The 14,694-nt window shown below is 34.1% G+C and overlaps 3 protein-coding genes across 3 annotated transcripts; 1 reads left to right on the top strand and 2 right to left on the bottom strand.

Annotated features, from left to right (window-relative positions):
• Window positions 1-825: 825 nt before the first annotated feature.
• On the bottom strand, window positions 826-1,469 carry LOC128197888 (glucan endo-1,3-beta-glucosidase, basic vacuolar-like). The gene is given in 2 exon segments (XM_052880734.1): window positions 826-1,302; window positions 1,305-1,469. Coding segments are annotated over 2 exon segments (642 nt in total).
• A 1,796-nt stretch (window positions 1,470-3,265) lies between these two features.
• On the top strand, window positions 3,266-7,235 carry LOC108344598 (transcription factor MYB64). Its single transcript, XM_017583029.1, has 3 exons — window positions 3,266-3,591; window positions 3,701-3,827; window positions 6,564-7,235. The coding sequence occupies exons 1-3, from the start codon at window positions 3,266-3,268 to the stop codon at window positions 7,233-7,235; spliced, it is 1,125 nt and encodes a 374-aa protein (XP_017438518.1).
• A 1,912-nt stretch (window positions 7,236-9,147) lies between these two features.
• Window positions 9,148-11,038, bottom strand: LOC108345240 (cytochrome P450 86A1). The gene is made up of 2 exons (XM_017583826.2): window positions 10,335-11,038; window positions 9,148-10,196 (listed from the first exon to the last, which is right to left on the bottom strand). The coding sequence occupies exons 1-2, from the start codon at window positions 11,012-11,014 to the stop codon at window positions 9,308-9,310; spliced, it is 1,569 nt and encodes a 522-aa protein (XP_017439315.1). The 5' UTR covers window positions 11,015-11,038; the 3' UTR covers window positions 9,148-9,307.
• Between the last annotated feature and the right edge of the window lie 3,656 nt (window positions 11,039-14,694).

The raw sequence follows: 14,694 nt of genomic DNA, 5'->3' as shown, positions 1-14,694 counted from the left end.
TATCTTACTTTCATCTTTGTCCTTTTTATCTAGATTACTTATTTGAAAGATAATATTTTTTTAAGTTAAATATGTTTTTAATTTTTAAAAAATAAGGATTATAGTTAATTTTAATTTAATGTCGCAAAAGAAATTAACGCATTATACTAAAAGGGTTATATTTCTTTTTTATTTTTTAAATTTAAAGACTAAAATATATAAAAATTTAAGAGAAAAAGATATTTTAATTTTATATATAAGTTCATAACTAAAAATACATTTAACCTATTGTTTCTCTTAATATTTAAATCCCCAAACACGTCTTTATTTCAGGTTTGCATATCTTGTTTCAGATTTTTTTAGCTTTTCTTTTTATGGTGAACATACTACTTCCTTGAGTCTCATACTTCTCCCAAATCATCTTAACTTATTCCTTAAACTCTCTGTTAGAAGCATCTCAAGCATCTAAAGATCAAATGGCTTTTGGTCCCAGTCTATTTTGGAATTTTTACCAACAATTGCACAATGAAAGTGGTATATGTTTTTTTTAAGGTTAAACCCCTTTAATTCTCCTTATTTATGTAGGTTTTTTCCAGTTTGATCCCCGTTTTTTTAAAATCCCCAGTTCAGTCATAAATAGTGCTGATTTGAATCAATTGAGCCACTGTCGTTAATTTGGCTTAACGGGGTTAAGTTTTTTATGAGGTGCGAGGTTGACATTTCAATTTTTTTAAACTTGGCATGGTGAGCGTTGAAACGTGGCATGCTGATACCTTTATTAATGGAATTTGGTAAAATGTTATAATTTAATATTAGGAAATTAGGGATTCTGAAATGAAATGGGATTTAGGGTTCATTCAAATTGAAATTGAAATTCGCACTCCTTCCTGTTCCTTCTTCCTTGTCGAACATCTCGTACACGAAAACCTCGTGCACACCGTCCTTCAGCAACGACGTTCCCATCCCAGACTTCAGGTGTTGCACCAGGCCCCTCAGGTAAATCCAGGCGTAGCCGAGGTTGGCGTCAAACTCGTTCCCAACGGCGCTAAAGCTAGGCCAGCCGGTTTCGATCACGACGAGGGGGATGGTCTCGTAGCCGGCAACAGCGAAGGCGGTGACAACGACATCGACCATGACATTGAAGAGGTTGCGACAGAGGACGCCGATGGTGAAGTTGTCGCGGAAGTTGAAAGGGTATTCTTGGAAGAGCGCGATGCTAAGGGGGATCTCGGGGTTCAAATGATAGAGATTGTAAGTGTAGAGGTTGATCAAGAAGCAGGAATAGGTATCCTGCAAGAATTGGAGGAGCATACCGAATAGAGTGTGATCCCCGGGGGTTCTTGAAACTGTGCGTTTGAGGGCGGAGTAGAGCTCTGAGATGGTGGTGATTTTGACAAGGCTGTGCTAGAAGAAATGAACATTTTATTTTCTTGGACGTGGGGACACCATTCAATTTCATAGACATGTTCAGTTGCCACTATCTTGTTCATTTTGTTTAACAGTTAAATATTTTACTGTTTAGGATGAAGTGAAGAGTTGTTGAATGATAAAGAGAATCAACATTTTGTGTTTAAGAAACCTTTGAGTACATGCTCAGAACTTCTGAACAAAAATACCTTTATCATAAAAAATAGAGGGGCTATCGAATTTCATCCTGGAGAAATGCTTACTTCCTCAAAAATAAAGTTACAACTTTTCCCAATTAATGAAGGAACTCGCATAGGACTTGAAAAAAAGGTCACTAGGTGATTTGTGTAGCATTTTGGCAAATTTGGATATATTTTATGCCTGTCCTAGTCTACATGCAGCAGGTCTTGATGTTTAGATTATTTTTCTTTTTAGGATGGGCATAATCCTTATTTTCTTTTTAGGTCGAAAGAAAATATCTTCAATATTAAAACACCTTGGAAAGAAGTGGGGAAGTTCAAGTATAGCCGAAGGGGAGCTTATACTTTTCCCATATGATGTTATGGAAACTCTATCTGGGTGCACGTGGGGAATGCGTTGCCTACTCAGATGGTGGTGATTTTTACACGTGGATAGAATGGTACTACGTGGGTGTAGAGCCAGGACTCTGCTACAGAGCGGTTTTGGGCGATTTGAGAGACCGTGTTGGGGATGGTGAGGAAGAGCGTCGTGTTAGTGTAGAGGAGGCTCCGTGTTATGGAGGGATCTCGCCTTCAGCTGCCGGAGGCCACTGGAGATGCGCTTCACCTCCTGGGAGTGGTGGTTGGAGGAGTCGTCGGGAACGGAGTAGGTGACGCTGCAGGGGGAGGGCGTGAGGGAGGAGGCAGAGAAACCAGAGAGCCACGTTTTAAAAACTGACCACGTCAACATTCCAACTCATCAAAAATTTAACCTGGTTAAGCTAAATTAACGATAGGGGTTCAATTGATTTAAATTAACAATATTTAGGACTCAATTGGAATTTTAAAAAAACAGGAATCAAACTGCAAAAAAACCTACATAAAAAAGGGAGAACTAAAGGGGTTTAGCTTTTTTGAATTAACTATAATATTTTTATTTGGATAGAAAATGAAATTATGGACGACAATATCTGAGTAATGTTTACAAATAAATTCCATTCGATACCCACCCTAAGAAAAATATAAGGAAAGTGTAAAATAAATATAATTGGGTTTTAAAGACTTTGTTTGAAGTGATAAAAAAAAATATTATTCGATGCATAAAAATAGACTCTTTATATTTTTTATATGATTTTTAATAATATAACCCTTTTCAGTGACCTTAGAACTATCATAAGAGAATTGTGATCGAGAAAGAAAGAAGAAGAAAAAAAAGTAGACTTTTCCTAATTTATTTCTTCCTAAATACTTGTATTTATCCAGAATCCATAATATGCCACATTAAAAGATTTTAAAACCAGAAAAAAAATTTAAATATTTATACAATAAATGACCCATAATTGAAAATTAACTGAAAATTATGTAAATGCAATTAACTAGTATATTAAAATTGTATTAAGTAACAATTAAATATGAGTTAAATCTAATAAATTAAAAATAAACATCATGGACTATCAGCACCCACTAATCCCTCTGCCCACAGTTTTAATTAGTCCATAATGAATTTTAGGAGTTACACTATAAAAATTCAATCCTGACCTTTGCATAAAGGCACACAATTAATGGCTATTATAATTCACTTGCTTATTACAGTGTTTGGCTTAAGCTTCAGTATTTGTCAACCCTAATTTCACCTAACAGAAAACCCTATACCTGCCCACAATAAACAATACTTTCCCTTTTGATTTATTCTCCTGTTCATGGATATTGTATTAAGAGGAGAAAGTCATGGTGAAAATGGCTTTCAAATTTATGGTTGTGATGTTATGAACCATGCTTTGACATCCACAGACACAGATCAATTCCTATGTGGCCACTTCCTTCATCATCAACAACAACAACAGACAAAGAACAATGATGCATGTGGTTTTTCTGAGGAGGCTTTTAAGTGGACAAACATCAACCAAAACCTTACACTGTGTCTGGATGATATGCAATGTAAGAACACAAAAGTGGTGGGAAGGAGAAGGAAGAAACAATCTTCTGTGTCTTGGATCAAAGGACAGTGGAATAAGGAAGAGGACAGGTTGAAAAAATTAAGACAAGGCTGTGTTTTTCAAATGTTTTTTAGTCTGATAAATTGTTGTGAATATAAATTTGTGCTGAGCATTGAAGTTTATTTGGTATAACTGCAGGAAACTGATGAGGTTGGTGAAACAACATGGTGATAAAAAGTGGGCTGAAATAGCTGAGAAGTTGGAGGGAAGAGTTGGCAAACAATGTCGAGAAAGATGGAACAATCATTTGCGTCCTGATATTAAGGTTTGTTACTTCAACACTTAACACAGTTACATTACATCCTAAGTTTTAGTTGAATTAGAATAAATCTTGTTCACCCTAACACAATAAGGTTGGTGAATCTGAATTTGAATATAGTTTTTTATGTTTTTTTTTTCGTTTTTTCTGTACTTGACTCTTAGTTTATGCTGTTTTCTTGGGTGAATGAATCTTAACACTGCTATTTATCAGTATCTACACTCATTCTCTTCATCTTGAGAAGTATGGTTTAGGATTTTTTTGGTTATGTTTTTGAAACTCCAAAAGTGGATTCAATTGTAAAATGAGAATAGGTTCAAAACTAGTTCAAGGACAGTATCATTTTAACTAAATATTGATATTATGTTTCTTTTATAGTTATGATATTATAATTTGTTAGCTTTATTATAATTTTAGATTTAAACTAGTATCTTTGAGAGATTAATAACAAGATTAAAACGCTGATATTTTGACATTTTTTATTTCTAACTCTAATTCTCTTGAATGAGTTATATCCTTCAAATAAGGATGGTCAATATTTCTTTTGGAATTTTAAAATGTTGTCAGGAGATGATATTCTCCTCAGTGGGAATCAGTTTTTAAGATATTGTCTAATACACAACCAAAATGTTGATCTACATTTAGATAAAAGAAAAGAAAGAAAATATGTTATAGAAGATATAATATAAGAAAACAAAGATAAAAAATAATGTTCTTAATAGACTTTTATTAAGAATGTGTTTATGTATATATCACTACTCACAAAACATCTTTCAAGATGTGAACAAATCTTAATACCTCCATCTATCAAGATGTGCACTATTCACATCAGATTTGGTGCATCAATATAATCATACAAAGAGATTCATTTTTTTTTCTTATAATGGTTTTTCATGGTAGAGAATATTTTTATCATACTAAAATTGATCTCTTTTACAAATAAGTATCTTAAAAAATTTTAATTTTTTTTCAATTGATTTTCAAACTTAGTCTCATTTATAAATAAGAATCTTTGAATTTGAATTGTATTCAAATTATTTCTTAGATTTTATCATTTCTAGGGAACATCTAAAATTTTAATTTTGTTCTAATTAATCCTTAGAAGAAGTTATCAAACTTCTATAAATAGCTTCTTCTTTTTTTGTAACTTTAAGTTAAATTATATACATCACATAATCCTTCAGACTTGTGACATTTTTAATTGATTATGTAATTGTAAAATAAACAACAAATTTTGGAATTTTATTCTAATTAAACCTTAATTTATCATGTCTTATAAACAATTTTCTGGAAAAGATTATTTAAAATGAGAAATAGTATAAACAATTGTGTTATTAATACATTTATTTGTTTGAATACGGTTGATGCTTCTATTAATTTATTTAAAATTTTGAATTTGAATACTGTTGATACTTCTATTAATATATTCACAATTTTGAATTTGAATACTAGATACTTCTATTATTATATTCACAATTTTGAATTTGAATGCTGTTGATACTTCTATTAATTTAGGATGTATAGATTCTAAATCTTATGATTCAAACTTGTAAAATTAATCTTTTCAAGATAACATTGTAAATATAATCAAATAAAATCAAAATAAAATATTTTTACAAAATCAATTAAAAATGATAATAAATTTAAAAATTGGTGTAAAATTAAAATAGATCTTTAAATATTTTTTTCTTTATTTATAAATTTTTATTTTATATTTAAATTTATAAAAAATGAAGTATAGCAAGCCAAAGAAGAAAAATTAAAAATTAATGGTATTTGATGTAAATATTTTGCTTATACTTATTAAAAAAATAAAAAAGAAAACTATTTGTAAAAGTTGGATAAGTTTTAAAGATTAGTTATAATCAAATTAAAAGTTTAGGTATTTATTTAAAAGAAAACAATTGATTTCAAGGATCAATTGAAACAAAATTGAAGTTCAAGCTATCTATTAGTAAATGTGATGGATTTTGAATATCAATCAAAATAAATCAAGATTAAAGTACCTATTTATAAAAGGGATAAAGTGTAGGGAGATTACTAATTTTTTTTACCTTTTAATTTGAATTTCAAAATTGTATTATTTTAATTTCACACAAGTTTGCAATATAATATATAATCTATTTAGAACATTATATAAGTTTTAGCAGATTTTTTAGAATTTATAGATCATAATTATTTAAATTTATAATAAATTATAAATTATATAAGAATTTTAATTTAAAATTCACTTTATATAGCCATAAGTTATAATATTATTATCTATATGTTTATATATAGTTAGTTTGTAAATTATTTACTTGTAAACTATATAATTTAATATTATTATATACTTATAAGCAATATAATAAATCATAAATTATATAATAAATACAAATTAAGAATTACGAACTATTTATTATATAATAAATTATAAATTTAATCGATTAGTTAAATTTCATTCATTCACCACTACATTGTAAGTAATTACGTAAGTATGTTTTTTTCAACGTAATTTTGTTTTCCCAAAGACTGTATATATATATATATATATATATATATATATATATATATATATATATATATATATATATATATATACTTAATATGTGTACATGTTAGCTTTTTTTCTGTCTAACTTATAAACGAAAGAAAATATTCAACCAATGAAAAAGTAATATGTTTCCATAGAGAAATAAAGTTGATGACAATAGATTATCTTTGAAAAAAATAGTTATATTTTTTGGAAAAACAAATGATCAGAAAGATAGCTGGAGCGAAGAAGAAGAAAGAATACTGGTAGACATGCATAGGAGGCTTGGAAATCGTTGGTGCGAGATGGCGAAATGCCTTCCAGGAAGATCAGAGAATGCCATAAAGAACCACTGGAATGCGACGAAAAGGAGACAGAATTCAAAGAGAAAGCACAAGAAAACAAAGACCTCTAATGGAAAACCTCATTCCTCCATACTCGAAGACTACATCAGAAGCAGCAAGACCATCATCACCACAAACTCTACACCTCTTACTGCCCCAACACCCTCACAGGACAACAATGCACACAACCCTTTCAACCATCTCTTCTATCAACCTTTTCCTAACGAACCACTCTTCATGCAACAAATTTTCACGGAGAATGTCGAAGCCTCTAAGCAGTCTAAGATGTCTCCAACCTCATATTTGGATCACTGGAACATGATGAATGTTGATGATGTTGATGAGAGTGAGGTTGTGTATTCTCTGCAATACCCAGATAATATGCACTTCAATGATAGTTTCTTCCCCAGAGAGACCCATCCCCCAGCTACTTACCTTCCTTCGGATTTTTATGTCTCTCCCTTGTTCAACGTAGCATCTGGGTATGGAAATCAGAATCTCAACATGGATTTTCGGCATCAAGGTGCCTCACAAGTAAAAGGAGAGGAGATCTGGTAGAGTTTGTTTCTTCATAGTTCAAAAGGTTTTTCATTCTTAGTTACAGCTTCATGATCAGGTCGTATTTTGAAATAAGGTCACAGCAATCACAACTTAATTTTTTTTGGTAACATTTGAACTTCTTAATTGCGATAACGTCTGCATGGGATTTACTGTTTTCTCTTTGCATAATCTCCTTTTTCTGTATGTTGCATTGATTGATTCTCCTTGGTAGGAAAAATATAACCATATTTGATAGGTGCTTGATTTAGATATAAAATAATGCAGACTGGAAGAGCATTGAAAAAATTTTAAGCTTTTTTTTTTATTATGAACTTTTTTATTATAAAATTAGAAAAAATATTTTCACAGATTTTTTTAATAATATTGATGCAAAACACCTTTGTGTTTAAAACTTGATACACCTTGCTAAAATATACTAACTCACAGATAAATATATATATATATATATATATATATATATAAACGAAATATTTCTATTACAATCCAATACATTCTTCTCATATTATAAGAAATAAGTTCTTTTAACTCGTAGTTAGTTGTATGACAACACATAGGGTTGGATATGAATAGCGTGCGCTTGTAATTTGATTTGTAAAATGAAAATTCTACTCGTACGCATATTTGTTTCAAAAAAATCTGCAAATATTTTAAAACTCTGGATATGTAGATGTCCGCAAATTTTAAAAAATATATATTTTATATATTTTTGAAATAAAATTTAAATAAATTACAAAAAAATATATAAAATTTAATATAAATAAAATAAAATATAAACTAAAATTTAATTTTAATTAAATTTAATCTAATAGATATAAATTAATTATATTTTAAATTAAATTAAATTAAATAAAATATAAATTAAATTTTTATTTTTATTTTTATTTTTTTAGGTAACGAGTCGTGAATCAAGTAGTATAATACTTGTATCCGACCCGCTTATAAGTGGATATTAAAATATCCGCAACCCATGAATATCAACTACCGTTATGAATTTTATTCATGAATTTTATTCACGAAAATTATGAATACAAATTTGTTTATCATCCTAATGTTGTGGTATATTTTATTTTATATCTCATGCGTTAACTAAACATATGGTATAGTTTCATATTTTATAATCTTGTACATTACTCTATAAGAGATATCCTTTATGGACATTTTTACACATTTTCTTATTTTATGTCTATTAGAACATGTAAATTATACAAATGATAATATACTCATACGTAGATATGAAAATATAGCTTTAGTATAAAGTAATAAAAGAAATTTTATGTCTCGTGACTAATAAATAATATGTAATAGTTAATAATAATAAGAGTAAAATTTTTTCTACATACATAAATGGATAACACATCAAACATCGTCACGATTTAATTGTAACATATCATTCAACTTTTCACACATTTTCATGTTCTATGCTTATTAATCAAATTTTAAATTTCGAACTTTCATTTTCACATATTTAGAATTGTTAAAAATGTGAATTATGTTCTCTACTTCTAAGCCCTCATCTTAATTTTTAAAAAATTCTCCTTAACTTCTACTACAAGTTCAAAATAATTTTCGTAAGCAATATATTATAAGTTTTTCTTTGGGACAAAAATATCACCTCATTAACAAATTATTAACATTTTAACCATGATGTCCTTACTTCTCACACTTAATCTTACTTTCAAAACTTAACATCTAGCACAAACAATTGTCTACCTCTATAAATACTTTATAGATATGGTCAAATATATTAGACAGAATTGTTTTCTAGTTAAATGTAATTAAAATTTCTATCTAAATTATTTTCCAATCATAAACTCACATTTAAGACTTGTATTCCTACAATTTTACTATATATTCGGACAATGAAAGTAAGTTTTGGAACATTATTATTTTCTCAACAAAGAAATATAAATGACCCACAAACAGTAAAAAGTACTTTTTTCTTACTATTAGTACACAACGTATAAATACACAACCCAAATTCCAAGTACAAAAAACATAAATACATATAGACATTCAATGTCACCACCTCGGTGGATACATGCAGCACAATGACGAAGACAACCTCCTTTTTATGACGACGTGGCAACACCTGGCCCACCTTGGAGCTTACGTGGATGCAAGAACACCTTGAGCCCATTCTTCATGAAAAGAGTGAGTGACATCTTCTGCTCCACCCGGTGACCGGGAACTAGCGATAGCCGGTAACGCAAGAGCACAGCGGCGGCCACTGATTTCATCTGGAGGTATGCTAAGTCCTTGCCCAAACAAGTTCTCGGTCCAGCGTTGAAAGCCACGAACTTGAACCCATCCTTTGGCGGTTCAAACCGATCCCCGCGAACCGAAAGCCACCTCTCTGGTTTAAAGTCCATGCAATCCTCGCCCCAAATCGTCTCCAGCCTCCCAGCAGAGTATATAGAGTACGTCACCGTCGACCCCGCCGGAACCACTGTCCCGTCCGGCAGAACGTCATCGTCGACGGCCTGCTTGAAGTCCTGCGGCACTGACGGGTACAGACGCAGTGTCTCCGCCAGTGCGGCCTTCAGGTACACCAGCCGATCCGCCTCACCAAAGTCAAGGGGGTCCTCTGTCCACCGGCGGCGGTCTCCACCACGTGTGTCGGAGAGAACCGTTGTGATCTCTTGCATGAGCTTTTCCTCCACGTGAGGGTGTTTCATGAGGAGCCAGAAGAACCAGGTGAGGGCCACCGATGAGGTGTCCCTGCCCGCGAGGACGAAGTTAAGGACGATGCGTTGAAGCGCAGCGGAAGAGAAGGGTTTGCCGGCTGCGTCACGCTTCTTCATGAAACGCGAGAGCAAGTCGTCGGAAGGAGTTTCCCTGCGATCCGCAACGGCGTCGTTCATGTAGGTTTCCACCACTCGGAGGCTCTCCTTTAACCTCTTTTCGGATCCAATGCACAGAAGCTTCTGGAACCTCCACACTATACCCGGGTAGAGGAATCTGTAACATAACAAAACGTAGATTTAACATTATGAGTATTGTAACCTATAACAACAAAATTATTGTCTTGAAAATTGAATTGGAAATATTGTAATTGCTTGTATATCGAAATTTGAAAAAGTGTACAACTATACGAACCTGTGCATGGTGGCTTCAGTGGCGGTGTCAAAAGCAACGGCGAAGGGGTTTTCGGGAAGGTCGGGGGAAAGAGTTTCGGGGTCTTTACCGAAGGTAAGTCCGCAGATATTATCAAAGGTCAAGCGCAGAAGAAGGTCTTGTAGGTCCACGGAGACGCTATCTTTCTCAGCTTTGTCCATGATGCACCACAGCCGATTCTTGATGGAGCGGTTAACCCACCGAGACATGGCATGTTTCAGAGTGCGTGTGGTGAACTCGAGAGCCGCGGTTTTACGCTGCATGAGCCAGGTGTCGCCGTCGCTGTTGAAGATGCCGTGGCCGAGGAGGTCGTGGAAGGCGGCGTGCCACCTGGGGCCCTTGGGGTAGTTGTCGAAGCGCGTGCGGAGGACGTGCTCGAGGTTCTTGGGGTGGCACGTCACGGTGTAGAACCCTTGTCTACGTGCCAAGAAGGGGAAGGGGATGATACACGTTTGGTAGGTGGCGGAGGAGCCAGCAGCGCGTAGGTTGGCGGCGATCCAGTCGTGGACACGGTGGCGGTTGTGGAAAAGCTGGGGGAGGCTGCCGAGGAAGGGGAAGGGTGTTGGACCGGTTAGGGTTCGGGCGAGGAGGAGAAACCAGAGGAAATAGGCTGAGAGAGTTGCTGTTAGAGTGAGGAAGAGAGAGAGGGTCTCCATTTGCATGGTGGCGGGGCTTCAATGAGGAATGTTCTTGGGTTGGGTTTATATTTATGGAGAATATAGTTGGTTTGATATATTTGATGAGATTTTGAGAAAGTTTAGGAGACGGTAGGTTGGAATTAAGTTGTCTACGTTAGTGGACATGTATCATCGTTCAATAGTGCCTATGTTGTACCCACATGCAAAAATTCCACATGAGGTGTGGGAAAAATGAAGGGTTAAGTGATTTTATAAAAGAAAAATAATACTTTGACACGGTGAAAGGAATTGACATTCATTTGACACGCTGTGGGACTCAATGATTGACAATGTCATAAAGGATATATTTGTCATTTGAGTTCGTGGGCAGCTCCAATGGTGGTTTGTGAGAGAATAAATGAAACGATGTGTTTCTGTGATTTGGAGTTGCTGCAAGGTCCTGTCTTTGATTTGAATATTTGAAAGGACGACCATTACATCTTGACATTTTCCATGCTAGGGTTGGGGTTGAGAGAGAACGCAAGAAAGAAAAAAAAGGAGAACTCTATGGTTGCCACCAGAGAGGCTAGACATGATCGGAAAAGTTCTTATAGGCGAAGTCGAAGTCGAAGTCGAAGGAGAAGTTCGTACCAGACGTGATCGGTGTGGAGCGCGAAAGGTTCGTCCCCTTTCTATTTTCTCCCCTTTGTACTGTTTGAAGAATATAAAGTATGAGCTTCTTCTTCCTTTATTCTTTTCTCATCATTTGTCTATCTTTCCTTTCATTTTTGGTTGATTTTCGAAAACCCTAGACTAAAGGGGCAAGGTTGTGAGAGAGAGTTGCGGTAGGGAGAAGATCAAATGCTCAATCGGTAACGAGTTTTATCGGTGGTGAGTAAGAGGCATTAAGAAAACGAGTTTGGTAGTTAGAGAGTCAACATAGGAGCGAAGAGCGAGATGCATGAAATTTGAAGCGAAGGTTGCGGTAAAGGGGAAATTGAACAAGGTATGGGGAGTTAAACTTTCTATTTTGTGATTGTTATGATGTGGGAAGCTTTGATGCTAATTCTATGTCTTTTTGTTGTGAATCAGAATGAAATTTTGTGTCTTACATTGAATGGTATGTTTGGTATATGTACTTTTCTGGAGTTGTATTCTCCCTGGCACACTGTTTCATTGGATGTATAACTTGGTTGAAATTTTAGCAATGAAAATGTAATTGGATGGTTCGAGGTTGAGTGATGAACTATTATATTTGGGTAAAATATTTTGTTGGATTATATTTGAATGTTATGTGTGTAAATTATAAATGGGTCAATATATACATACGTTGTGATTAAATATGTTTAATTGGCCTGACTATTCATCTTGGAGATGGTTGATTGTTGCCATGACACAGGATGATTATTTAGAAGAATGAGCATTGCGTAGTTTACTGTACTAAAAGTCTAGTTGTAATTGATAAAGTTGAATGTGCTTGTAATTGTAATTTTCTCTTGATTGATGTAAACAATCCATAATCTGAAAATATTTTGGCATTTTAACCCTCCCTATTAAGCAAAAAGTTAAGAAAAAAGGTTATGTTTTTTAAGCAACCATAAGCAAGGACCACCTTTTGTGCAAAATATCTTGCCTCACAAGAGGGACTATTAGATCTCAGATAGAGTACAATTAACCTCATTTAGTAAAAATTTCAGAAACACTAGCCATAATTGAAATAAAAAGTTTTGTTTTATACTTGAAAACATACGTGTCACCTTGGTTAACGGGTGCATTTCAAGTCTGGATGACCCTAAAAATTATACTAGCAATTCCATGAGTTAAGCTAAGCTAATAGTCAAATAATGGATACATCAACTATGTCTTTTGGCCTGCTTGCTCCTCCTTCGCTTTCAGTTCTAGAAAAATCAAAAGCAAAATGGCATCTATTTAAAGAATATCAACATCGAAATTCCTAGCTGTCATTGGTGAGTATTTCTTTGAGTTTATAGTTGGATAATTATAGCTTTATATTCCATGACCTTGTGACCAAATCTTATTGTTGGAACAACTGGTACCGATTTTGCACAGCGGAAATATAAAAAACAGAGTATGATACAAATTGTTTAAAAGCGAAGAGCTTGTTCGGTCAATTTTTGAAAATGATTCCTTTAATTTTCTTATAAGCTTTTTATTGAACTATTGATGAGCATAAAATATAAAGAGTGCAGGGAATAGAAAAATCACACAAATGATTTTTATCCTAGTTCGAATCAAAAGATTCTACGTCCAGTTGTTAATCACTATGAAGAGTGAGTAACCTTTTCACTAAAAACAGTTTTATAGTTACAATATAGTGATTGAAATAACAGTAACAAAAACACCTTCCTTCGACAAACGAACCAGAAGGAAACAGTCTGCCAACTTGAAGAGAACCGCTCCGACCTTTGACACACAAAGCGCGAGCTTCTCCTGTTCACAAGACTTGACAATAGCAATGAACTGACACTTCAGAACTTCCTCAGATAGCACTGTATTCTCAGTTACGCAAAGTTATTTTCTAAAGTGTTTGGCAAAGGTCTATATAGCCTACTGGTCCGAAACTGAAAAGACACATTACAACTTCTAGTGATAATCGATTATTGTAAGTGATAATCGATTATCTGCGAGACTTGGAATAGTTTGAGACTTTTAACTCTTCAACCGCTCGACTCAAGTTCTTCACTTTCTTCCACCGTTTGGTTTGAGCCTTCACAGCCTTCTCCCGTTTGGCTTCTTTCTTCTTCTTTCCACCGTTCGGTTTGAGCCCTCACGGCCTTCTGTCGTTCGGTCTGTGTTTCAACTTGCGTTTGGGCTTCAAATGCGTCTGGCTCAAGTCATTATCACCTTTTGCCGTTTGACTTGGTTCCTTACTGCCTTTCACTGCTCGGTTCAAACTATTTGGTCTTGGCATGTTTTACGTGCTCTCAGTCATGTCCTCTACTGCTCGGTCTTGGTCATAACTTTATCGCTCGGTCCTATGTTCCCGGTCATGACTGCTCGTGTCCTGACTGCTTGGTCTTGGTCATGAAGTCTACCGTTCGGTGCTTACCGCTCGGTCATGACTTATGTCGTTCGGTGCTTACCGCTCGATCATGACTTATGTCATTCGGTGCTTACTGCTCGGTCATTACTGCCCGTGTCCTGAAATGCTTTTAAACTTAATACTGCAAGGGTCTTCGGGTCTTCATATTCTTCACTTTGTAGCATCATCAAAATCATTATCTTTTAAGGCACCAATGCTTCTCATTGATAACAATCTTCCTCTTTTTGATGATGATAAAAAATTTCTTATTTAAAAACATTGTTGAATATCTGCACAAACTTTAAACTTACAAACAGGTTAGTAGTAACTGCACTAGAAGAATTTCTCCCCCTTTTTGATCATAAGCAAAAAGTAAGTATGCTCCTCCTCAAAATGTTCTCCCCCTTAATAAAAAAATGTATGCACTAAATGAGAATATGAAAGGATTCTATTTATTTTGGGAAAATGTCATTGCAGTAGAGAAAATACAACCAAAGTAGTACACTAATTGAAAACAAGCAACCAATCAGCCTAATCTAGAAATCTGGAGTAGGTGGTCTTTCCGGAGGATAAGGATTGAGGCAATTTTCAATGTTGCCAAGACGAGTGTCAAAATCATCAAACTTCTCAATCACATATTCCTCATGAGTTTGCTACATTTCAATGAGTTCATCAAAACATG

Source organism: Vigna angularis, chromosome 7 (genome assembly GCF_016808095.1).
Source record: "Vigna angularis cultivar LongXiaoDou No.4 chromosome 7, ASM1680809v1, whole genome shotgun sequence".
NCBI lineage: Eukaryota > Viridiplantae > Streptophyta > Magnoliopsida > Fabales > Fabaceae > Vigna > Vigna angularis.
The sequence above is the reverse complement of the archived record's forward strand: the minus strand, read 5'-3'. Positions and strand labels throughout refer to the sequence as shown.